Below are 25947 nucleotides of genomic sequence, written 5' to 3'. Positions count from 1 at the left end.
CTGTCCTGTGCACTGTAGGATATTTAGCACGATCCCTGGCCCTCACCCACTAGGTGACAGTGGCACCCCCCCAGTTATAACAACCAAAGAAGTCTCCAGACATTTTCCTGCAGAATAAAATCACTCCTGATTGAGAGAAAATGCTTTAAACCTTTTGTGGATAATTAAGAGAGACTAAAAATAACAATTAATTCAAGAAGCTATAAAAATAATAAATAAACAAATGTACAGAAAGACAAATACTGTATGATCTCACTTATATGTAGAATCTTAACCCCCGCACCCCCCCCAAAATACCCCCCCACACACACACACAATCGAGTTCATGGATACAGAAAACAGATTGGTAGTTGCCAGAGGTGGGGATTGGGGGTTGGGTGAAATGGGTGAAGGGTGTCAAAAGGTGCAAACTTCCAGGTATAAAATAAACAAGTCATGGCAATGTAATGTACAGCATGGCGGCAGGAGTTAATGATACTCTGCTGCATAATTGAAAGTTGCTAAGAGATTAGATCTTCAAAGTACTCATCATGAGAAAAAAATGGTAATTTTGTGTGGTGACAGACGTTAGCTAGACTTTCTGTGGTGATCATTTCACAATATATAAAAATACCAAATCGTGGTGTTATATACCTGAAACTAATATAATAATGTATGCCAGTTATACTGCAATGAAAAAAAAAAGATGGTTCTAGTTCAGAATTTTCTATACTAGGACTTCCCTGATGGCACAGTGGTTAAGAATCCACCTGCCAATGCAGGGGACACAGGTTGAAGCCCTGGTCCTGGAAGAACCCACATGCTGCGGAGCGACTAAGCCCGTGCGCCACAACTACTGAGGCTGTGCCCCCGAGCCCGCGAGCCACATCTACTGAGCCCGCTTACCTAGAGCCAGTGCTCTGCAACAAGAGAAGCCCGCGCACCGCAATGCAGAGGAGCCCCCGCTCGCCGCATCTAGAGAAAGCCCACGCACAGCAACAAAGACCTAACGCAGCCAAAAGATAATTTAAAAAAAAATCTTAAAAAAAAATTTTTTTTTCCCGTATTAGAAGTAAAATCTCTCTCCCAAACTAAACAGAGAAAAACTGCAGCAGATGAGTAAGCTGCACTTTGAGAACACCAATAAACTCCACAAATTTCTGTTGGGTGCAATAAAGGTAGGGAAAAAAAGAAAAAGAGAAAATAAACATAGACAAAAGGAATGAAAGGAAATTTAAAAATCATGTACAGAATGTCGTGCATAACTTTATGCCAATACCTTTAAACATCCAAATGACAAACAATTTGCTAACAAAATATAAATAATCAAAACTGACTGGGCTTCCCTGGTGGCGCAGTGGTTGAGAATCTGCCTGCCAATGTAGGGGACACGGGTTCGAGCCCTGGTCTGGGAAGATCCCACATGCCGCGGAGCAACTAGGCCCGTGTGCCACAACTACTGAGCCTGCGCGTCTGGAGCCTGTGCCCCGCAATGAGAGGCCGCGACAGTGAGAGGCCCGTGCACCGCGATGAAGAGTGGCCCCCGCTTGCCACAACTAGAGAAAGCCCTCCCACAGAAACGAAGACCCAACACAGCCCAAAATAAATAAATAAAAATTTTAAAACTGACTTACAATGAGGTAGAAAATAAACACACATAATAAAAGAAAAGAAAACCATCATCTAAGCCTCCATGGGAAAACAGGTGTCAGGACCAGATGGTTTTTTAAGTAACTTCTAACAAGCTTTTAAGAAATTGATAATTCCTGTGATTTTTTAAAAAAATAAATTTATTTATTTATTTTTGGTTGCACTGCGACTTCGTTGCTGCATGTGGGCTTTCTCTAGTTGTGGTGAGTGGAGGCTACTCTTTGCTGTGGTGCACGGGCTTCTCATTGTGGTGGCTTCCCTTGTTGCAGAGCACGGGCTCTAGGCGCACGGGCTCAGTAGTTGTAGCTTGCGGGCTCTAGAGCGCAGACTCAGTAGTTGTGGTGCACAGGCTCAGTTGCTCTGCGGCATGTGGGATCTTCCCGGACCAGGGCTCGAACCCGTGTCCCTGCATTGGCAGGCTGATTCTTAACCACTGCGCCACCAGGGAAGCCTGATAATTCCTGTAATTTTTAATCTGCTCTGGAGCATAAAAAAGTATGGATTGTTTTTCAAGTATTCTACAAGATGAATTACAAAACCAAAACAAGATGGTACCAAAAAAACAACAAGGCTTTCACCCAGCCTCACTCACAAATATAGACACAAAATGTTTATGTTCAATGCTGGGTCCACAGTAGGAAGGATATTAGCAGAATTCATCCTACGGTTCACAGATTAAAAGTGAAATGCTGCACCAGCACAATTACCGAGTGCTCACCAAGGGCCAGTGGAGAAAGGAGGGATTTTCAAGTTTATACCAGGGATTGGCAAACTTCAGTTCAAGGTGCCTGTGCCTGGTTTATAAAGTTTTATTGGAACACAGCCATGCCCATTCACTTGCACATGGTCCATGGCCACTTCCAAGCTGCAACATACAACAGCAGAGCTGAAGCTTTGTAACAGGGAACACACGGCCCTCTAAGTCTAAAACGTTTACTGTCCGGCCCTTTTCAGAAAAAACCTGCTGACCCCTGCTTTACCCCATGATGAAAAACTAAACATTTAAACGTCAAAAAGAAAACCGCCAAAGAACCAAGAGATATGCAAATAGTTGGGTTTAGGGAGCTCCATTGCGATATGACCGAGTCAGACACCAGGAAGAACCAGGTCAACAGATTCAGTGAAAAAAATAACAGGAAGGGCAAATTACCCACTGGGAGAAAAGCACGTGACGCGTGAGGAACAGATAATATAGTTAATACAGAAAGAGCTCCTAGCAGCAAACGAGTGAAGAGAAAACTGAGCCACAGCCTCGGATGGGAAATTCACAAGTGAAAGCAACAGGAGTCGCGAAACGCAAGAGAAGATTCAACCTTGGACCTCCCTGGCGGTCCAGGGGTTAAGACTGTGCTTCCACTGCAGGGGGCGCGGGTTTGGTCCCTGGTCGGGGAAGTTCTCTACATGCCGTGTGGTGCGGCCGAAAAAAATATATATATAAATAAGCAAACAAAATATATTCGTAAGTAAATACTTACATGTTAAAAAAAAAAAAGGAAGATTCAACCTTTCAAACGAGGCAAAGAAACGCAACCAAAACCAAGGAAATACCAAATGCCATCTGACCTAAGACACAACCAATTACAGGACACACCACGATTTTGTACTGCTGTGAAAGGAAGACGCCGGCCAATCAGACATCAATAAGCCGTCAACTGAAAGGCGCATCCCAATTCCAGGAAAACCGAAAAGCGGGGAAGTGAACCAATGAGAAGATTTCTGCGATAATGAATGTTGCCGGGTAGTGACAGCAACGCCCAACACACGTGACGCGGCTGTTGCCATTCCACCTGGTAGACGATTTTATGTCAGGAGAGCGGTTTGGCAACCTGCGGCCAAGAAGGTCCCTGAACGTGCACGTCTAGTGACCCAGAGCCTTCTTCCAGGAAAGCGTGCTACAGAAGTAGTTAAGAATTCATGGAAAGCTTTAGTCGCAAGGTTTACTGTAGTGTTATTTTTATAAAATCTGGAAAGAACCTAAATTTCCAAGAATTGAGAGCAGGTTAAGCAAGAGCCACATCTGTCTGCACAACGTGGGACACGAAAGGATGTGTTTACAGGATAGCGTGGGCGGGAGACGCGATTATACAACAGCGCGCACGGCGCACACGGGTGTTTCTAAACACAGCGCGCACGCAGAGGGAGGAGGGGTTGTTTGCAGGAGATGCGATTCTGTATACCTCTCTTCTCTAGCATTCCGCCCACCTATATTTTTCACGGGTTTCTAGCACAAATACGTAATATTTGCATGAAATGAAAAGCCGCAGAGACATGGTGAACAGAACGGAAATACCCGCTCTCCGGGGGCCTGGGTGTGGCCCCTCCTGCCCCACGGCTCCGGTGGGGCCCAGGGCAGGATGGAGACCTCGGGGGACACTTACGCACAATCTGTCCGGCCGGCAGCACCTGCTCCCCCGTGTCATTGTGAGAGAAGGACGGCACCGCTGAGGAAGGAGACAGCAAGCGTCAGCCAGGCTGGCTCAGTGCCCGGCCACCCGTGTCTCTCGGCATCACTGGAGGTACAGGCAGGACGAAAGAGTCCCCCCTGGGGTCCCCCGCCCCGGCTCCAAGCCCAGCAGGCGGGGATGCTCAGGGGCTCAGGGCCTGCCCCCGCCCCCAGGCCGCGCCCTCACGGTGGCAGCGCGGGAAGCCGCTGAAGCCTTCGGCACACGCATCGCATCGCGCCCCCGTGAAGTTCGGCCGGCAGTAGCAGCGGCCCGTCAGGTCCTCGCACGTCCCGTCCGTGAAGTCCGACTCGCAGTCACAGCCTGGGTGGGGGGCGGGAAGTCAGGGGAACCCAAGTCCAGGGCTTGCAGGCCCCGCGAAGGGGCAGCGTCTGCCTCCCCAGCCTGGGAGGTGGGACGAGAGCCGTGGCCTCCCAGAGAGCCGCGAAGGCCCCCAGGACACCCCGACCTGGGCAGACCCTGCTCCTGGACACCCCTTGGAATGCCCCCGCCCAGGCCACCCCACCCGGGCCGCCCCCACTCACGGCGGCAGGCATGGGGTGAGTCGAGCGGGTGGTCTGGGGAGCGGTAGAAGCCGGGCAGGCACTGCTCACAGTTGATGCCGGTAGTGTGATGCTGTGGAGGGTCGGGGCCGCTGAGTCCAGGGGCAGCCCCGCCCCCACGAGCCCCGCCCGCATCCTCAGCCCCACGCCTGACCTCACACGGACCCCGCCCACCTGGCAATCGATGCACACGCCCCCGCCCCGGTAGACGCGGTCCTGGTTCTGGCTGGCGTTGCTCCGGTCCACCTCAGGGTCGTAGTAGCAGTCGTGGGCGTGGCCATGGCAGTTGCAGGCTGGAGAGTGGGGGCTCAGCTGTCAGCACGCCTCCGTGACCCCGCCCGACTGGGACCCCTGGGGCACGTCCCGCAAGCCACGGGGGACCCCAACGTGGCCTGGCTCAGGGGACAGAACGTGCCACGCTGCCCGTGTGCCAACAGCACGCGTGTGGGCGTGTCTAAGCGTGTGTGAACACGTGTGAGCCGTGTACGTATTGTTAGCACATGTGCACACACACACAAGTGTGTGCAAGCACATGCGTGTATACCTGAGTATCTAGAGTGTACATGTGTGAACGTGTGCGTGTGCGTGAGTGTACCGTGTGGGCGTCAGCACGTGCAAGAGCCTGTGTGAACATGTGTGCACACCATGTGCGCTTGAGCGCACGTGTGAGCACCGCGCTGGCGTGTGAGCACGTGCGGGGGCACTCACACTGGCACTCGTTGGCGCTGTCCGTGGTTGCCGGCTTCCATGGCTGCTGGTTGAAGCCGGGGCAGCAGCGGTCACAGGAGCTCCCACACGTGTTGTGCTGGCAAGCGCACTGCAGCCTGTGGGGGGCACGCGGGCACAGAAAGCGCTCAGATCCGCCACGGGCCCCCAGGGACACGAGAAAGGCGGGGCTGTGCAGGGCCTTCACGGAGGGTGGGAGCTGGGGCAGGGTGTTGAGTGGTCAGTGCGGGGGGCCCCTGTCCACAGGTCAGCCTGGAGCCCTGGGCCCTTCAGGATTTAGTTCCACCACAGCCAGGACCCGAGGCCAAGTCTACGGCTTTCCTGGGCCAGCTCTGAGACCCAGGTCTCGCTCAGCAGGCAGCCCTGGACTCAGCCAGACGCCCCCATGTATCCAGGGCACCTCCCCAGGAGCAAGTGGCCAAGAACGGCTTCCTCTTCCAGCCGGGGGTGGACACCAGTCAGAGAGCTGGAATCCTGCCTGCCATCCTGGAGAGCAGCTCCTGTTGGCTCAGTGGGCAGGTGGACAGCTGGCCGCAGCTGAGGACCGAGGTTGCAGCCACCCACTGCACAGAACCCCATCTCCGGCACACACCTCCTCAGCTCAGCCAGGTGGAGAGCAGGAATCACAGCCCCATCCCTGGGTCGTTTGCCCCTCGGTCCTGGGTCAGCACCACAGCTGCGGTGCTGTGCAGGTCCTGAGCAGCCCCCAGGAGCCAGTCCACGAAGAAGAGACCCAGAGCTCCAAATCATGCTCTAGCCCCTCCCCCACGAGGGGCCGCAGGGCCCTGGGACTCAGCCCCACCGCTCCTTGGTGTTCAGGAAGGAAGCAGGAATAACCTGCCACAGAGAGGTCATCACAGGAAGGGCCAAGGATCCGTAACGAAGAACCTGTGGCCGGGGTTTGGTTTTTCAAGAATCTACAGTCAGGGCACCCCAAACCAAGAAATTAACACAAAAAGTGGGGTGTCTGTCAAAAGCCCTTGAAACACCACGCTGGAGGGATTCTTCCCAATCCAGGGCACACCCCATCACACGCATGAAGCCCCGCTGAAGAACCTGCAGAGAAACAACCCAAGAGGGTCACCTGGCGCAACCAGCAGCAGGGCTGCACCCCCGGAGCTTCACTTAATGGAGCAATTGAGTAGAAACCATAAAAAGAGAGTGTTTAAAGATTATAACCAAAAGAATCTAAGACATAATAAAAACCACAATGCTATGAAAGAGGCAGATGTGACCAAAGAACCAATCAGAACTTCTATAAATGAAGAATAAAATGATTGAAATTAAAGACTCAAAGGATGGGCTACACAGCGGATCAGACACAGCTGAAGAGAGATTCAATGAACTGAAGAAGCCATCCAGAGAGCAGCTCAGGAGGCAGAGGCGGGAATACAAGAAGTCCCGAGACCCAAGGAAACCACCCACGTTCCCACCTGTACAACAGGAATTCCAGAAAGAGAAAAGAGGGAGAGAGGGGAGAGCTCAGAGTCCTAGAGGGCCAATGGCCAAAAACGGTCCTGAAATAACGAAGACACGTATTTTTAAATTCAAAAAGCACAACCCTTGAGCAACAGGAAATATGTCCACTACTCAACAACGCAGAGTGAACCTGCAGAGCACTGAGGCAAGGTCACAGAAACACCTAGAAGAGGCATAAAACCCACAGAGGGACAACGGCGCAGATGACAGCAGACTCTCCCAACCACCGGAAGATGCCAAGAGACTGAAATGACATTTCCCAAGTGCTGAGAGACACGGCCAGCCATCAACCAGGAATCCTACAGCCAGCTAAACTATCACCCGAGAGCGAGGGCAGAACAGCCATTCAAGGACTAACAGACTCTCATGGAAAGTACTAAAGGAAAAGGAAACTGAGTCCCCAGGGATGCACTGGCAGCCAAGGAAGGACAGAGAACAGGAGCTGGCAGTCAAGGTGATGGACCCATTGCTGGGTGCAGATACCGTGCCTGGGGTTAGTGTTCTGGGACCCTGGGTCACCAGGGAGACAACTAGTTAAATCTGCATTTGGTGAGGTCAAGTACGCCTGCTGAAGAGGGAGGGCTACCACTGCAATCGACAGAACTAGAAAAGAAACGTAAGGGTGATCACCAATCGCCACAGATTGAATGTTCGTGTCCACCCAAAATTCACATGTGAAATCCAACCCTGAAAGCGATGGTGTTTGGAAGCGGGGCCTTCGGGAGGTGATTAGGTCATGAGGGTAGAGCCCTCGTCAATGGGACTAGCATCCTTATAAGAAGACCCCTGAGAGCTCCCTCACCCCTTCCCCACTGTGAGGACACAGCCAGCTATGAACTAGGAAAGGGGGCCCTCGGCGGCCTCCAGAACCACAAGAAGTAAATCCCTGTTGTTTGCAAGTCGCGCAGCCTTTGGCACCTTGTTAGCCTGACTCAACTAAAACACCAAGAGAGACAAAACATGTCACTTCCAAACCAAGGGTTGGGGGAGAATGAACAGGGGGCTCAGTACAGACTGGGCAGGTAGTCAGCCCTCAGAACGATGGCCAAGGCGACGGAGGTGGGAGAGAGCTTCCGGGGTGGGGGGGCGGAAGCAGAGGGACGGTGACAGGCCAGTGGGTGGGGCAGAGGCGGCAGGGCAGGCTGATACTGCAGGACACTGTGTGTGAGGGGTGTCAGCGTTTGTGGTTCTGGGGGAGGCGCCCCACCCAAGCCCCACCTGCAGGGTGAGCTGAGCTCCGTCAATGCCCAGGTGCAGGCGAGTCAGGGCGGATGCCGACGTCTTCCCAACAGGCAAGGGCAGGCCCACCTCTCCTCTGAGGCCAGTTTGGCCACCCAGCAGGCACCCTTCCCAACCATCACGAGTTCCCACTTGGCACTTAATTTCCCAGAGCAATTAGCTGCGCCCGAGCTCAGTGCTTGAAGCTGCGGGCAGGAACCCACGCCTGGGGCCCGTGCAGAGACTGCACAGGCCAGGCGGGTCCTGAGGGCCTGCTTGAGTCCTCTGGGGAGTGTGATCACACCTCTTCCACCTTCAGACCCATCAGCCATGCCTGGAGAGGTCTGGGGCTCACCTCTTGGTGCAGCTCTGACGGTGAGAGCGGGGGTGAGCTCCTGCCCTGTCTGGGCTTCATTCGCCTCCCCTATCAGTTGGGGTGTGGACACAGCAATAAAACCCCAGCAGAAGTGGGAGCTGCGTGGTCTTGAGGCGAGGGAAGCAGCAGGAGAAGCTCGCCCGCTCCCTGCTGGAGGTGCCCCTCGGGGGCGGGGGCTGGGGAGCCTGGTCACGGGCTCCCCATCGCAGGCTCTGCTTCCTCTCCCAGCACCTCCTGTCCAGCCCTGGACCTGCTTTAAGACCCCCAGCGCACTCAGCCCCACCGGGACCTCTGCGCCGGGCACAGGCCTGCCCAGAACAGGTGCTCCTGGGGCAGCATGTGTGAGCGCCACACACAGCTGCTGACGGATGGGAGCAAAGAAGGAAAGGAGCAGGGAGGGAGGGAGGAAGGAAAGAAAGCAAGGAGGGAAAAAGGAGGGAGGGAGGAACGAGCAGATGAACAAACCCGGCCGCGAGGCTGGGAGCCAGGAGGAGAGCTGGCTGAGCGCCAGGCTCCAGCTGGTAACTGAGCTGCGTGCTCACTGCTGAATGCAGGGCGGCTGGAGTCGCTTAGGCACGTAGCATCTAGTGGCAGCTTGTTAAAGGTGCAGGTTCGTGGGCCCTGCCTTACTGGCTGACTCTGGGTGGGGCTCAGAGCCCCACTCCTCCTCAGATGGGGGTCTCTGGGCTACTCCCTGTCCTGAGCCTTGGCCCCTGCCGGTGATGGGGTGTGATCACGGCTGGGGGCAGCAGGGAGTGTTATCGTTTGTGTTCTCAAGGAAGGCGGGGGAGCTTCCCCTACCCCAGAGAAGAGAAACATGCAGCCTCAGGCGGATTACCTCTCACTGACTCCCCTCCACCGGGCCGGGGGCTTCTGCTGGGGGCAGCTGGGGTAGAGGGGCAGCTGGCTTGCAGGTCCAGGCAAGACTCCGCGTCTGCCGGCAGCAGGGCAAACAGGCCCAAGCCAGGCTCCAGGCACCGCCCTTCCACCTCACAGTGCACACGGGGAAACTGAGGCCGAGCAGTGAGGGGCCAGCGCAGGTCACAAAGGCGGGGGACATGGTGGGCAATGGAACCAGGCCTCCTCTCCTTCAGGCTGGGCAGGGAGCTACAGGTCTCACCTGAAGGGGTCTGTGGGATCTTTAGCGTCGCAGACATCTGCGTGCCCGTGGCAGACACAGCGGCCGCCGATGCTGATGTCCTTGATGCTGTAATAGTACTGCGCCCGCCCAGGGCAGTCAGCGGCCGCCCACACCTGCCCCCAGATCCCAACCCCGAGCCCACGCGGCCCCGCCCACACCAGCCCCGCGCCCACGCGGCCCCGCCCACACCAGCCCCCAAAGCCCCGCCTGCCTGCTCACCCTGCGGGTGACTGTGGGGTCCCGCAGTGCCTTGCCCATGAGGTGGCCCAGCAGCGTGTTGGTGCGCAGGAAGCGCAGGCGGATGTTGGTGGCTTTGGTGAAATCACGCAGCAGCGGTGAGTAGGAGAAGTTCATGGCCCCTGGGCGCCCGTTCACCAGGGACACCACGATCTGCGGAGGGGCGCGGGTCAGGCGTGGGCGTGGCTCCGGCAGGGACCGCCCGGCCACACCCCCCTCCCGCGCCGCCCCGCCCACCTCGCCATTCTCCAGGGGCACGATCCGCGAATACTCGGTGCTGCAGATGACGTCGTCGTCCCCGGAGATGCGCTCCAGTGTCCGCGGCCCGAACCGCTCCAGGCAGTCCCTCTTGGAGGCTGCGGGAACCGCCGGAGGGTGAGGGCGCAGGGCTCCAGGGAAGCCCTCGGAGGAGGCCCTACGGCAGCGCCCTGCTGCCCTGCGTGCCCGGACTTCCCGGGAGCCTCACGGCCTCAACCGGGAGGCAGCATCTACCATGAGGCGGGAACGCCGCCCACCCTCGAGGTTTTGTTGAAGACTGTGGCACTTGGGAGGCCAGGGGAGCAAGGCCAGGGCTCAGGCTGCCCCCGCCCCGAGCCCGGATTGCCTTGCCCGTCCCTCTCTCTGCAGAGAACAAGTGTGTCCCCTGGGTGACCCTTGCCATCCCCATCCTTGGGGGACCATTCCTGACTGTCCTTTATAGGACTGACCGCCCCGCACTCACTCTCGGACACGTGTCTCAGGCCCGCCCAGTCGAAGCAGACCCTTCAACATGACTGGTCAGGGTGGCACATGGAACGGCCGGCCAGTGAGCAGGGGTGCAGGGCTCCCGTGCTCTCCTGACCGGGCAGCTAAGCTGGCAGCCTCTGTCACCTCAGGAGCTGCCGGAGCATAAGGCCAGTCCAGAGCGAACCCGGAGATGGCATGAGAGACTCCTGGTACCGAAGGCCCCTGGACCCAGCCATGCCCGTTTCAGGGACACAAGCCACCGAACCCCCACCAGCCTTCGGGACATGCACCCGACAGCCCTGACCCATGCAGAAGCCGGCGTGAGGGCAGGCCTGCTGTCCGGAGACCCTGAGAGAGCGTGCGGCCCACCCCAGGGGACACCCCTGGCCCCGGGAGACTCACAGGCGAAATACTGCCATGGCTGGTAGGTGTGGCCGAAGTCCGTGGACCGTTCCAGCACCCAGAGGTCTGGCCGAGGTGAGTTGGCAAACTTGATGAGCACGTAGGCCACGTGGAAAACCTGCGGGGCGGCAAGCGTATGGACACCCCTGAGATCCCTTCCATGCCACCTGGAGGGCCAGCCCCACGCCGTGAGGTGGGGCTCACAGTGGACATCTGTGTGTTTGCCCTCAAGGGCCAGGCACACCCAGGTGAGAGGGCCGGCTGGCTCAGGGAACAGCCCCTCGCTCACTGGCTGGCCCCTGGCCACTGAGGCCTGCACCAGGACACAGAGGTGACCGGTGGAACCCAGCATTTCCGGAGGGCTCCCCTCTTGGGCCTGGGGGTGCCTTAGGGCCCAGCCCCACCCCAGGAGCTTGGAGAGCCCTGCCGTGAGGCTGCACACAGGTCTGACAGGGACTGGAGTCAGACGGGGCACACGCGGGCAGCCTGTCTCCTGGGCCTGGGCAGTGGGGCTGGGCAAGGCCGAGGCAGGAGCTCATCCCACTGTCCCCAGAGCTCTGGTGGCCGGCCTGGGATGATGGCCAGACAGTGTCCCAAGCTCCCAGGAGCCTGTCCTCCTCGCACAGCAGGCTGGTGAACCCCTGTCCTGGGGTGGGGGCCCCCGTCACGGCCTCACCCTGGTCATCGCCCCCATCATCTTCAGAGCCAACTGAGGACCCGCCCATTTCACCCGCTGACCGGCCTGCAGGGGCAGCCAGCACGGAGCAACCAGGGCCCAGCCTCTGCCTGCCGCTGTCAGGAGCTCCCAGTGGGGAGACAGATGAAAACGGGCCCTCCCAAAGCTGGCGCAGGGAAACCCTGCCAACCCAGCCCCGGCCCGTCGGGGGAGCACCTGGCCAGGGAGCAGGGAGGCTGCTCTTCCAGAGGCGTCCAGTACCCCCAGGGCCCATCTGCTGCTCTCTCCCTGGGTCTCGGCCTGACCTCACTCCCAGGGAGGGGCCCATCCCTCGTCTCTCTTCTCCTCCTGGCCAGAGGTCAGCATCCCTGGATGTCCCTGTGTCCTGTGCCCCTGGGGGCTTGGTGGGGCCCGTCCTTGGCTAACTGCCCCCTGGCCCTGCAGCCTGGCAGGTCTTAGCCTTGGGGACTCCAGCCCCACCTGGCACAGGCCCGAGGAAAGGGCTCTGGGGCCACTGAGAACAGCCCATGGGCTCAGGCAGAAGCACCTGCCCTGCCTGTGCCCTCGATGATGAGCCACTGAGACCCCCGAGAGGGTGGGCACGTGTGCAGAGCGCACATCGGCTCTGGGGGTAGTGCCCTGGTGCCACCCAGCCTCAGCTTGCCCTGCGTGGCGGCCACGGGGTAGGGATTGTGGTTTCTAGACCTCAACAGCTCTGAGGGCCAGGGAGCCCCTCCCCCATCCCAAAGCCAAAGACGAGACCATCGTCCAGGCTGGTCTCTGTGCGTGAAGTCTGGGCTCCAAGGAAAGCCGGGCAGGGCCAGTGGGAGACCTGGGCACCCACCCTGCACACGGAGAGTGGGGGCCCCAGATGAGGGGCAGAGACACAGCTAGTGAGCACACCATACGTGGACAGCGCCTGTGCCCCCGTTGGAGACCCCCGGCCCACACCCCCATGCCAGACCTGCTCACAGGGGCACCCCGAGGTGGGCTCTGAACTGCCCACCAGCCTTGAGGGCAACGTCACGCCTCCGGCCGCCCGCCGTCCCCTCAACGGGGCCCTGCCCAGCCCAGAAGAGCAGGTTCCCTTCTGGTGTCCACTGCTCTGGACTTCTGCCCCAGACCAGCTGGTCTTCGGTCAGCCAGCCAGGCCCCGAGCCTACGGCCACATGGGGGCAGAGCGGGGAAGCCCTCCAGGGCCGCCCAAGGCGCACAGTCACCCCCTACCCCTGGTCAGCCTGAAGCCGCTGTGACGACCCCCTCGAGGGACAGTGGAGGGAGCATGGACACCTCATGGCCCCATCCCTCAGGAGGCCAGCCTGCTAAGAATCCAGGCGTGGCAGGGTGGGCGGGGGGCAGGGGGCATGAGGTCCTGGGACCCTGAGACAGGCCCATTCTGAGTCCTGCCCTTCCCGGAAGGCCTGGAGTTTACAGGGAGGGGCCTAAGTCAGGCCAAGAATGGCCTTTCCCTGGGTGCTGGGGGGGAATGAGGGCCTATTCACCCACTGCCAGGCCTTGAGATCATCTTCCACTTTGCCCTGCCCAGTCAGGGGAGGGGCTCAAGCCTCTGGGGGGATGGACCCTACACCCGGCAGGCAACTTGGCCAACTCTCAGGCATTCCAGGGAGCCCTGGGGATCTCAGATGGCCCCTGTGCCAGGAGGGGTCTTCGTGAGAAAGGGGGGCATGGTGGCGTGGGGGGCCTGGGTGTGCAGTGGACGTGGACACAGGCTGCTCTGGGGGCGGCAGCATGGCCCGCATTGAAGGCCCCCAAGGCGATTAAAGCCTCCCGCCGAGCCCCCTGGGGCCCACCCCCGCCTTTCCCTGAGCGAGGCCACCAGGCTGCACCCTCCGCTGGCCAGCTCTGTCCCTCCCCCAGGTCTACGGGCCGGTCGCATTTTTCCCAGCTGAGAGCACTTGCACAAATATTGACTCGGAGATGCTAATCGGGCAGGACACAGGCAGTATGGAAACTGCGGCCCCAGGCCCGCACGCTGGGTGCGCTCCAAGGCAGACCCTTGCCTTCTGTCCATCTGCCCACCTGGTCATCGGGCTGCCACACAGGGGCCCCGGCCCAGGCTGGAGCGACGGGAAGGCATGCGCTCAGCTCTCCCCACCTGTCCCCAACCTGGTCCTGGCTCCCAGGGCCGCACAGCAGCCCTGGGCGTGACCCGGGAGCGAGAGCGGACCCCCGGCCTCCCTGGACACGGCCCTCCCCACGCCGCCCCTGCCCGCTCGGCTCCACTCGGTGCCAACGCCGGCTGACCCCTCCCGCTGCTACAGAATTCTGTGCAAAAGGAAAAAAAGTCTTTTAAAGCAAAAGCCAAACAAAAGCCTCCGGAGTTATTTTTAAATATCAGGCTCTTCTGGGGCAGGCACGTCTCCAGGACAGCAGCCGGACCCGCCTCTCGGCCACGGCTCCCCTGATGGCCCCCACACGCAGCCTGACCTCGGAGGGCCAGGGCTCGCCAGGAGGGGATCCGCCCCATGACCGCCGCCTGGCGGGGGGGTGGCAGGGGGCTGCAGAGCCCTGCGGCGAGAGCTGGGGGCCCTGGGTGGGTCCCAGGCCTCTGCGGCTAGATGGCCCTGGGTGGGCATGGGGCAGTGGGACAAGCACAGAGGAAGTCAGAGACCAGGGCTCAGGGTTCAGGCCCTTTCAAAATGCCGTGAAGCCTCTGAAAGTCTTGAAAGGGAAGAGGCCCGCAGAAGCTGGCAGCCACCTGGCAGGGATGCCGCAGAGGCGCCACCCAGAGCCACTCCGCACATGCTGGTGCCCAGAGGCAGAGGTGGAAGGAGGGGAGCGAACACGGGCGGGGCTGGAGTCAGGAAATACAGGGAGGGCTAGAGAGGAAACGGGTGCTGCAGACCCCGTGCGGGTCCCTGTAGCCCCAGGGATGGCGGTGCAGGAGGTGACAGCTGGTCGGCAGCCTCCCGGGCGCAGACACCCACGTCCCAGGGATTGGGCTGGGGCTGGAGCCCCTGGGAGCACAAGGTCATCAGGGCCAGCGCACGCCCCCTCTGCCTTGACCCATCTTGGGGCTGGGGAGCCCTAGGCCAGGCCCTGTGCCCCTGTCTGGGGCAGGAGGGGCCCAGCCCCCAACCGCTGGGCCAGGCGACATGAATCACCAGGCAGCCTGTGACTCAGCCCCGGCCCTGCAGGAAGCCGGGCCCCGTGCCGATTCCCGGGGACGGGCCAGGGTCCCAGGCCGTGGCTGGGCGGCGGCAGGAAGCCCCTCCTAGACGAGGCGTCCGGGCCGGCTCCCCACCCTCCTGGACCCCCCACCCCAGACTGCTGGGCCGGCCCTCGGGGCCCTGTGTGCTGAATCCAGTTGACCCGGCGCACCCAGGTTTGCCCTCTCTGCAGAGACCCCACCTGGAAGCCTCGATAAAGAGGAACGCCGCGGCAGGGGGGCCAGCCGGGCAGGCGTGTCTACTCGGGCCCCCAACTGGGTAAATAAGAATGGCCACCCACACAACGGGAGCCTGAAAACAGGCCACATGTGGATGCAACTCCCGGAGTGGAAGAGCCACTGCTGGAAAGAAAAATAAAACGTTGAAATGCAGAGAGGGCAGGCACAGGCCCCAGGGACCCTGACTGCGGGGCCGGGAGCCCAACACACTGGTGTGTGGAGCAGAGCAGGGGGACTTTCAAGGGCTGGGTGGGGGTGGAAGGGCTCCGATGGCTCTGTAGGAGCTCACCAGCTAGAGTGAAGGGCAAATGCCCATGTGGCCCAGCACCTCAACGGAGCTGGGCCTGGGGGGATCCAGAGACACACACCCCCACCGACCACCCAGGGGCTGTCTTGGGCCCCCTGCCTTGAAGGGGGGTTTTTAGGCCCTGCCCCCACCCCATCCTCCCTACAGCCTGGCCCAGGTCAGGCCAGATGGGCAGTCCCAGGCCACAGGAAGTGGACTTTATCCCACGGGGACCCCGACACACAAACAGTTTAGTCTCAGGTGTGAGCTGTATGGCCAGAAACCAATGCCGTGGCATTTGTTTAAAAGCAGACAGAGGGGGATTCCCTGGTGGCACAGTGGTTAGGAATCCGCCTGCCAATGCAGGGGACACGGGTTCGAGCCCTGGTCCGGGAGGATCCCACATGCCGCGGAGCAACTAAGCCCGTGCGCCACAACTACTGAGCCTGTGCTCTAGAGCCCACGAGCCACAACTACTGAGCCTGCGAGCCACAACTGCTGAGGCCCGTGCGCCTAGAGCCCGTGCTCCACAAGAGAGGCCACTGCAACAAGGGGCCCACACACCGCAGCAAAGAGTAGCCTCCGCTCGCCGCAACTAGAGAAAGCCCACGCAACGAATACCTAACGCAGCCAAAAATACATAAATTAAATTTAAAAGATAAAAAGCAGACAGAGAACAGAAGCCTTGGGGGCCACCGGAGCCTGGGGGAGTCAGTGTGGGGTGGCGGGGGTGTCTGTGTGTGCCCAGCGTGAGCGGACGAGTGCGCCAGGATGGCCAGGGGAGCGAGGACGAGCGGCCCCCAGCCCCGGGCACGGGGGGCCCCTCGGCCCCGCATCCTCCGAGCAAAGCGACAAGCAGAGAGAGGCAGGGTCTCGCGGTTCCCACGAGGAGAGGTGGGGCCTGTGCCGGCCGAGGACCCTCGGTGGGGAGGCCATCCCGGACGCCCCGCCCTCTCCTCCGCGGGGTCCCAGCTCAAGGGGCCACCTCCGGCCCAGCCGCTGCACCTGTCCTGGCTGCCGGGCCCTGCAGCTAGAGCCTAGCCAGCCCAGTCACACTTCCTGCCACTTCCCTCGAGCCACCCGCTGACCCTCCTGGGGCACTGGCCATGTGGCGGAGCGCCCAGCTAGGTCTGGACAGCCAGGCCAGTGACCATGACCTCATAACCCAGAGGACTGGCGGGCACGCCAGGACCAGGAGGCCTGCCCGGGGAGCCCTGAGTGGGCCAGCTTGGAGGGTGTGTGGCCCAGAACCGCGGCGGGCAGGGCGGACCTGCACGGGGCATCCCGGCCGCAAAACGGCCGGCACGTCCGGGACCCTCAGCGCGGCGCCAAGGCCCCAGCAGGTGCTCTCTGCGCCCGCACCTAGAGAAGGGAGCCTGGCCCGGCCAAGCCCGGCCTCTCCTCCACACTGGCTCTGTCTCCCCAGGTGCTGCGTACACCCCCCCGCGGTGGGGGGCAGCTGGCGCCCCCCTGCCATCCCCCAGGGAGGGCAGACCCCCGACTTTGGCATTTCTAGAGTTCCCCAACCAACACTTTCTGGCCTCACACCCAACTCCCCCAGCCTACGCTCCACCACCAGCCCAGCCCCGCTCTGCACCTCACCCCCTCCGCCCCCGCTGTACCCCCCAACCTGGTCTCCAGGCCACGCCCCTCCAGCCCCAGCCTCTCAGGGCTGGGATAAGGGGCCACCCCGCCCAGGGCACAAGGAGAAAACACAGCTCACGGTCAGCAGGGGATCTGCATTCCTCACCTGCATCTAGGGAATGAGGGCTGCAGCCCGCAGGTGAGGGGCGGGGGCTGCTGGCGAGAGCCCCTCCCCACGGCCAGGCCAGGAAGCGGGCGACTGGAGAGGGTGGGGGATGCCCCCCAGGGCCAGCCCTAACCCTGCCCAGCTCCTTAAGACCACCGGGCTATGTGGACAGGTGAGGCTCCGCGACGGGGAGCCTGAGGCGGGCAGGACGCAGGAGAGAAGCAAGAACCCACTGTGCCCCCTGGGAGGACAGGCCAGTGTCCCCTCAGTCACCAGCCGCGCAGACTGCCCGCTCTGGAGAACCCCCTTTCCGAGGCGAGCAGCCCGCAAACCTCAGACCTACAGCTCAGTTCTCTCAGGTCTGAGGGTTCCTGGCTGAGACCCACATGGTGAGCAGGGCAACGGCAAAGGCCTAGACCTCGCCACGCCCTTCCCGCCAGGTCTCTGCTCCTGGGGCCTGGTTCTCCAACTGCAAAATGGGGCAAGAGGGTCCAACGGCCCTCACCCACCCTGGAACAGGGAAGGTCAGAACAGGATGAGGTGTGACCGGAAGACAGAGCGAGCAGGCTTCCGAGGCCCCCCACAGGCAGACGCCGCAGGGACCAGGCCCCACCAGCCCTCTGTCCTCCCCAGGGCAGGAAGTCCTCCTGATGCCCAGGGCCAGCCGCCCCATCACCCCGCCCCGCCCTGCCCCGCCCCGCTTTCCCGGGGCATCCGCTCCAGCTCCCAGAACAAAGGCCCCTGGCAGCCGCTGCACTGGGAGTGCCCAGCCCCACTGCCCACTCAGCCCGCTTCCTCACAGAAGCCCCAGCCCCACCCCAAAGCAAGGGAGCCCCCAGGGTTGAACCAGCTTAGCCAGGCCCCTCCCACTCGGCCTCTCTCCCCATCTGCCCCAGGGAGTGTGCTCAGAGGGTCCTGCCCTGCCTGGGGACATCCTCAGTCTGACTGCGGGCAGCCCGTCACCAGACCTGGGGGCACTTGAGGATACAGACCCCGGGGCCCCTATGAGGGCCAGCCGGGCAAGTCGGGCCCACTCCTCCAAGACGCCTCCCGCCCAGTGCCCCAGCCTATGCCACCTCCGTCCTCCCCTACCGCCTACCCCAAGTGGGGCTCCTCGGCCGACGCAGGACCTGGTCTCTGTCCCCGACCCCCGTGAGCAGGGCACCCTGAAGGGACCCAGTCGTCGCACAGTGGCCAAGGGAGGAAGGGGCAACAAGCTCCTTTTCCGAAAGGGAAGGCGGTGAACGCGCACGTCTCCCCTGAAATTCCACAGAGGCTCAGAAACGTGCCCCGGAAAGAGCTCTCTCGCCCGCGGAGCTGGAAACTGGGCCCTTCCGCTCCACCCAGCTCTAAAGCGCACTGGTGGGCACCCCCATGCTCACCAGCTCCCACCCCAACCAAGGCTGGCAGCCCCCTGGCCCAACCAAGACGGGGCTTTGGGAAGTCAGTAAAGGGGGAAAGGAAGAGAGGGAGGAGGGAGGGTCGAGTAGATGGAAAGAAGCGTTGGTGGGTGAATGGACGTTAGGTGGATGGGCTGGTGGATGGATGAGTGGATGGGTGGGTGGCAAAAAGGAAGGAAAGATGGGGGGCAGGGAGAGAGAAAGAATGGCTAGGTGGATGGGTGGGTCAATCTCCCCCCCAGACAGGGCTGGAAATGGCCCAGGCCCAGCCTACAGAGTCACTTGAGTCATTTTACATTTGCGTCATCTTACAGTCGGGGAACTGCGGCTTAGAGGAGCAGGATGTACACAGTGAAACCCTCTCCCCGGCCCAGGCCCAGTCTACAAAGCAGATGTGCCGCCTGCCTCCACCCCGCTGGCCCATTTCCTACATATGGACACCGAGCCTCAGAGGCCACAGAGCCAGGGGGAGCTGAGCGCCATCCGAGCTGCCCCTCGGCCCCATCCACTGCACCTCCTGCTCCGGGCCACCCCGGGGTTGTCATGGAGACCAGGCCACTGTGCGCCCAGCAAGGGCCCTTGCCCTGCCCTAGTCTGGCCAGGCTTGTCCAGCATAAGTTTCCCCGATTGACCCCGATTGCAGGGGCAGAATGCACTTCCCCCTCCCCCACCCGTGGCAGTGCCAGAGAGAGGGGCACCCGGGGAGCGCACAGGGTTGCTGAGGTCCCTCCCTGCCTCCAGGGGGTAAGAGAGCACAGATGCAGTGAAAGCCCAGGGAGCTGAAGCAAAATCGGCCCAGCCCCACCCAGACCTGGGTCAGGCAGCACCACCAGCCCCAGAGCCGCAGGCAGGGCCCGCGATGGGCAGCCCCTCCAGCCAGGCTCACAGGAGATGCTCCACCACCTCTCCTCCAATGCCCCCAGGATGACAGCGGCATGGAGGCTCAGCAAGGAGCAGAGACCCACCAGGTCACACACCGGGACCCTGGCAAAGCCGGCCTGGACTCAGGCGCCTGGACTCACGGTCTAGAGCTCCTTCCCCGGCCCCATGAACAGGGAAGGGGGTGGAGGCGAGGTCTAGCAGGATCGACCTTGTAACCCAGCTCCCAGGCAGGCCCAGAGCTGTGGCCGCTTCTGGGCTTGGCCTCACCTACCGCCCCCTCCCCCACCCCATCCAAGGAGGCATCGGGACTGTTGGCCCATTTCACAGGCCAGGATACCAAGGCCCGGCGCCTAACAACGTCACATGGGGAGTGGGACGCAGCCCAGGTCCACCAAGGGGGGCTCGTTTGTCACTGGGAAACGCCTGGCTCCCATCCCCCACCCCTGCCTGTGCAGGGGCCTGGGCGGGCACACCTAACCCCTCTTGGCCTCTGCAGCACAGGTATCCTAGGAATGTCCACTTTCTCTGGCCTCCTCTGCATTCCTGGAGCCCCTCCCACTCCCGCCAGTGGAGCCTGGCTCCCTGCAGAGGAATTCCTCAGAGTAAACACCAGGGCTCACAGCATTTCAGCCCCACCTCCGTGTTGTCCCCTTAGCGCCCCTCACCCTAACCCTCCACGTGACCTCTGGAAAGCCCGCCATCCGGCACCCCTCTCTCCCTGTGCACCACGAGGATGCTGAGAAAACAAACGGAAGGTGCCCAGTGCCATGCCTCCGTCTGTACGGGCCTGCCACCAGCAGCCCGTCTGTGCCCAGCCTCTGCCCAGCCTCCCAAGCTCATTCTGGGTGGACACCTCACCTTCTGGTCCTCGCCCCACGGTGAGCCCTTTGGCCAGGGACATAGGGGACAGGCTGCAGAAGGCGAAAAAGGGACTCTACCTGGCCCAGGTCCAGGGTGACGTTGACCTCGTTGTACTCCAGCCCACGCGACAGCGGTGGGCTCTGCCACCAGCGCTCCGTGCCGTCAACGGCGTTGCTCACAGGGTGTGCCCTGTTGCTGCTTGCAGCTGTGCAGATGTCGCAGTACTGGCCCTGTAGGGGAAGGGGCGGTCAGATGGACAAGAAGGGCTGGGACTCCTTACCCCTCTGGTCACCCTCCCACCCCATCACACTGGCCGCACCCCCAATCTGTGGACCCTTGTGCGCCAGTCACTCATTCACCTGGCAAGTACACACTGAGAGCAAATATGATACTCAACTTGGGATACGGTTCATGTGAGAGATGATCACACCCATTACAGAGCAAACAGGAGAGCAAGGAGGGAGCAGGGCACCCGCTGCAGGTGGGAAAACATGGCGGGCCTCCCTGAGAAGGTGGCATCTGAGGCCTACACCATAAGGGGGCGGGTGTGCTCCAGGCAGAGGGGCTGGCTGTGCAAAGGCCCTGGGGCAGGAAGAGCAAACAAGGAGTAAACAGCAAGAAAGCCAATGTAGCTGGAGCTGAGGGGGTAAGAGCCCGGTCAAGGGGCAAGTCACACGTTTCTCGCCCACCCCCGCCCCTCAACCACCAGCCACTGCAGGGGGCTTCAGAAGGGCTCTTGCAGGATGGGGCCTGGGGGGGACCTAAAGAGAAAGGAAGGTGGGGCTACAGCCAGAAGGCCCAGGCCCGATGTGAGCCCCTCCCGACCTCCACCAGCTCATCATCCCCCAAACCTCTCCACCAGGCTCTCACCCAGGCCCATCTGGATTAGGGTCTCCAGACAGGTGGAGTTAAGCCATCTCAGCGGCCTGTGGGGACAGGCCCCAGGGTGGAGGCACGCGGGCAGCCAGCAGACGAGGCCTGGACCTCCTGGCTCTGCCACTTCCGAGCCCTGGGACCGGGCCAGGCCACGGCAGCCTCAGCGCCCCGGGGTGAAGAGCGGGGCGATGCTGGCACCTGCGTCGGCCACTGGAGGACTGACGGATCCCACACGGGGCCTGGCAGCTGCTTCTGTCACGGCCCAGCCCCCTGCCGGGGCCCTGCCCTCTGAGGGGAGAGAGGGGGCTCCCAGCATCATCCTGGCCTGCTGTCCCCATGGCAGAGGAGTAGGCGCTGGAAGCTTCGGGGGCGGGGGCAGAGGCAGAGCTGGGCCCTGGCTGCTGGCCCAGGGGAGGCCCAACCTCCCACCCCAGAGGAAACCAGACCTGCTGTCCCTCTGCACACAAAGGCAGCCCTCGGAGACTTGGCATTGTCTGAGGCCCAGAGAGGCCACGTCTGGGAAACGCGGCCACTCCACCCCTCCCAGCCTCCCAGGGGGCCAGACCTTGTCCTAGGAGTCAGAGGTGGGAGCGTGGGAGATGCCCTGCCCCACTCCCAGGCCCGGCAGCCACAGAGGGCCCCCAAGCCTCCACACACGCATGGCGCGGACACGTGTGCTCCTGGCTTCCACGGTGCGCCCGGGATGGAGAGACCACGAGGCAGCAGACTCAGGCACCGGGCCTCCCACCCAGGGGCTCCCAGGACCCCTCGTGCTGGGCGCTTTGGCTGACCCCATCTCTACCCTGCTCCTGCCTGGGGCCTTGGCACCCTGATTTCTTGTCCTCCAGCTCAGCTGTCACCTCCTCAGCAGAGCCCCAGAGCTCCAGACCACAACTCCCATCACTGTGCTTTATTTATTCTACCGCGGGAGACGTGGAATCGTCTGGCTATTAGCAATTCTCCATTTACTGCCTCCTGGGGGGTGGGGGGAGGCGCACCTGCCTGGTTCTTAACTGTGTCCCTGAGGCCACCACCCAGAGGTGCCACGCCGAGGGGCTGGAGCAATGGAGGACACCCAGAAAAGGGGTACCATCTGTGCAGGCCATACTACCAGCTCAAACGCTGAACCCCAAACTGGAACCCGGGCTCCGGCTCCCAGACCTGTGGGAGCGGCCAGAGGGTGGGCAGAGGAGGGGCTCAGAGAGGCTCACCGAGAGCGCTAAGCACGTGCGTGGGGGCTGTCTGGGGCCTGGCGGAGCTGGGGGGCTTCTCAGAGGTGGTGGGTAGGGCCATCTGGCTGGGGTGGGCCTTCCAAAGAAGGCTCCCTTGGTCAAGGGAGCCAAGGGACGTGTCTGCTCATGTCCACCCAGAGAATCAGGGGAAGATGACGACTCTACTGCCCATGTGGCCGCAGTGGGACTGCTCGGTGACGTGGTCGCTGCCGACCTCTCTGCCTGGCGGACGGGGCTGGGGAAAGCAGCCTCTCTCCGCCCCTCTGCTGCAGAGGGTCCTGCCAGGAACAGAGCAAGGAAGCAAGGAGCAGTGATAAGGACTTCCCCTCCCAGTGAGTCACCACGCTGGCAGCCGAGCCCCCGACTTCCCCTGCGGGGCTGGGCCAGCACGGAATTCCTCCGATGCCCACCTGAAGTCGCAGGGCCAGACTCCCAAGGAGCCCTCTGCCTGCCCTAGCTGCCCCGATGCCCATGAGGGCTCACCCCACACCCCAGGTGGCATGACCCCGGCCAGCTTCTGTCCTATCTCCCCCAGGGGGCCCTGGGAGCTGCTGGCCTGCAGCCTTGGGCCCACGTCCTCCCTGACCCACCCGCAAGACTGGGCTCTTGGGACAGAGAGGTGCGCCTGGCCACTCAGCTCCAGCGTCTGTGGGCAAGGCCCAAACACCCACCCAACAGGAAGCCAGGGCGGTGAGCAGATCCCATCCCCCAAGAGGACAGGGCAGAGGCTCCCATGGGCCCAGCAACTTGACTAAGGTTGGCCTTCAGTCTTTCCGGCTGGTCTTTCTGCCCTGGCAGCCTCAGCACAGGGGTGCGATGGCTGAGCGCTACAGAGTTTCAAAGACAGGCTTCAGCTCCAACTTGCCGGACTGGGAGCTGGGAGGGCAGGGCTGAAGTTCTCACTCAGGGCCCCCTCGCTCGCCATGCACAGCCACTGCCACTGGCCAAGTGGCCACTGTGTGACGGACAGCTTCCCCGGCCCTTCAGGCCAAGCTCACAACTTCGGGTGAGGCCGGCCCTCGTGCTGTTCCCATTTTACAGATGAGGAGCCTGAGGCTGGTGGGGGAAGCCACACAGCTAAGGAGAAGGCCTTTGACCCCAGGCCACCAGCTCCTGTGCGGCTCCTTTAAGCACCAGGAGGTGGTAATAAATGACCCCTCCCTCAGGGATCCACGCAGCTGCCCCTCCTCAAGGGCCTGGGCCAGGCAGCACAGGTGGGCAGCAGGGAGCCTCTCTCCAACAGGGAGATGGCTTGGAGCCTGGGCTGATTAACTGCGGAATCCCAGCTGAGCATCTAGGCGGGGGGGGGGGGGGGGGGGGGGGGGGGGGGGGGCGCGGCGGTGGTGGCCAGGGCTGACCAGGCCCTCTGAGCAGCTTTGGAGACCCCCCCCCCAAGCGCCTCTCCTCCACCTGTCCCCTTTGATGTCACCCAGAAGCGCCAAGGGCCCGTACTGGGGTCTCAGGTCGCCCCGCTCACCCCACCCAGATCCTGGTCTGGCTTTGGGGCTCTACAGGCCTCAGTTTCCCCACCTGAAACGTGGGCTTGAGACCTCCTGCTCAGCTGTACAGGGCGTTGAGGAGATCATGGGTCCAGGAACCGGCGGGAGGTGACATTTCTGTCCCGGATGGCTCTGCTGCACCAGGGCCCCCTCGTACTCCTCCCTCCCTGGGGGGTGGGGTGGGGCAGGCGGCAGGGAAGGGGCCCCAGCTGAGGCTCCCTCATTCATCACCCACCCCATCACTCTACTCTCCAACTACCTCCTCCCTCCCCCAGCCTCTCCTACCGGAAAGGTGGCAAGTCCCCGGAGGCTGAGGCTCAGGTTACAACAGCCTTGGGGCCCCCAGACTCTCCCTCAGGTTTGGCAGGGGTGGGAGGATGGGCCTAGCACGGGGTGGCAGGGAGCCTCTGGGGCAGACCCTATAGCCCCAGGCAGAGCGGCAGCCGGTCTGTGTTCCCTTCCTCAGTTAAAAATCCCTCCGTTTGCCCCCCTCCCACCTTGAGGGTCCCACCGACTCCCTAGACCCGCGGGAGCGAGAGCTCTGTCTGGCCCCTCCCGCCCCATCCCCGTCCCATCCCGTCGCCAGCAGGTTCCAGCCTGTCCCGGGGGAAGGCGGAGTGGTCCGCCCCCATCCCACAGGCAGCCGGCCGGGGAGGCCAAGTCCCGCCCTCGCCGGGATCCCAGGACTTGGGGCCGCCGGGGACCAGGCACCAGCCCCTCCCCTCCGGCCAGCCGCCGCCGCCGAACTCGAGCGGTGCCGGCCGCGCCCGGGTCCGCTGCGTGCCGCCTTGCCTGGGACACGCGCACTTCTCTGGCTGAGCCCGAAGGGCCGAGTTGGGGTCCCTTCCGTCCGCCGAAAGGCGGAAACGGGGCGTAGGGACGGGCGGCGGGGGCCGCGGTCCGTACCTGGCTTCTCCGCGGCCCCTGGGGCTCCTCGCCGAGTCGGGCTGGAGTTCCGGAGTCCGAGCCCGGTGCGTGCCCCGCGCCGGCGTCCCCGCCACCCCGGCCTGGCCCGCCCGCCCCGCGGCCCGTGCTCACCTGGATGGTCTGGTTGGGGTCCCCGCCGGCCACGGGGCCCCCCACCAACTTGCAGTAGAGGTCCTCGGTGGGGCGCGGGGCGCCGCGCGTCGGGGCCTCCTCGCCGCAGGTGGCGGAGGCGGCGATGCGGACGCCCTCCGCCAGGTTGAAGTAGGGCGGGTGCAGGCTGAAGCCGCTGCCCGCTGCCTCCCGCGCCCGCACCGCGCCCAGCAGCGCCAGCCCGGCCAGCAGCAGCGGCGCGGGGCCCCGGGAACCGCGGGGCCGCGCGCCCGGCTTCGCCATCTTCCAGCTCCGAGGACGGCGAGCGAGGCTGGAGCCTGGCGGGTCTGCAGCGCGGCGCCCGGCCCGGCTCGATTCGGCTCGCTCCGCCCGCGGACGTCAGGCCCCGCCCCGGCCCGCCTGGGCGCCCGAGCCCCGCGCCCCGGGGAGGGGGCGGGGGAGGCCGGGGGGAGGGGCTGCCGGCCGCCTTAACCCTTGGGACCCCGGTCCGGCCGGCCTCTCGGAAGGAACACCTGCTGGCCTCGGGCCGGGCCGTGGGAACGCGACGCCGCGGCGGCCCCCGGGGCGTGGCTCCCGGTCCCAAGCGGCCCCCTCGCGCCCTCGGGCACCCAGGCCCCGGGCGCGCCGGCCCGCTCTTCCCCGTCCAGCGGCTCCACTCTTTGTTTCCCTAACTTCGGGCACCTCTCGGCGGCCGAGCGCCCCCGGCGGCCCCGGGTCTGGTGCCGCGGCCGGGAGTCAGGCACGCTCGCTCCGGGTCCAGCCCCGGCATCTGCCCCATCCACGGCCCGGCCCGGCCCCACCCGCAACCCCAGAACCGGCAGAGCGACCCGAGCGACCGCGGCCTGGGAGTCCGATCGCTGGGGTCCCCCCGGGATTGAGGGGGTGAACTCCGGAGCGCAGCGCTGCCTCTCCCCGGCCGGTTTTTGGTTTTTCACCCCTCATACTGGCCCCCATATCTGCCCCATCCAGCAGGTGTGTGGGAAGGTGCTCTCCGTCAGCTGTGAGTGGCGGTAGTAGCGAGGGAATCTGATCTGCCGAGGGACAGGGAGACCCTGATTAGGGACTCCATGCCTTTCTGGGGGGGCCATGTCAGATTCCAT

At 62.4% G+C, this 25947-nt stretch overlaps 1 protein-coding gene across 2 annotated transcripts in view; it reads right to left on the bottom strand.

Annotated features, from left to right (window-relative positions):
- Window positions 1-25149, bottom strand: part of LAMA5 (laminin subunit alpha 5) — a 52336-nt gene extending 27187 nt beyond the window's left edge. For both annotated transcript variants that reach the window (XM_060122800.1, XM_060122801.1), the window contains exons 1-11: window positions 24848-25149; window positions 20280-20432; window positions 10939-11056; window positions 10048-10166; window positions 9793-9963; window positions 9553-9650; window positions 5342-5457; window positions 4808-4926; window positions 4616-4706; window positions 4260-4394; window positions 4008-4070 (exon numbers count right to left, since the gene is read on the bottom strand). In XM_060122800.1, the coding sequence (XP_059978783.1) occupies window positions 4008-4070; window positions 4260-4394; window positions 4616-4706; window positions 4808-4926; window positions 5342-5457; window positions 9553-9650; window positions 9793-9963; window positions 10048-10166; window positions 10939-11056; window positions 20280-20432; window positions 24848-25129 (1465 nt within the window). In that variant the 5' untranslated portion in view covers window positions 25130-25149. The remainder of the gene's footprint in view (window positions 1-4007; window positions 4071-4259; window positions 4395-4615; window positions 4707-4807; window positions 4927-5341; window positions 5458-9552; window positions 9651-9792; window positions 9964-10047; window positions 10167-10938; window positions 11057-20279; window positions 20433-24847) is intronic.
- Between the last annotated feature and the right edge of the window lie 798 nt (window positions 25150-25947).

This window comes from Lagenorhynchus albirostris, chromosome 15, assembly GCF_949774975.1.
Source record: "Lagenorhynchus albirostris chromosome 15, mLagAlb1.1, whole genome shotgun sequence".
Classification (NCBI taxonomy): domain Eukaryota; kingdom Metazoa; phylum Chordata; class Mammalia; order Artiodactyla; family Delphinidae; genus Lagenorhynchus; species Lagenorhynchus albirostris.
Note: the sequence above shows the minus strand (reverse complement) of the source record. Positions and strands in the feature narration are given on the sequence as shown.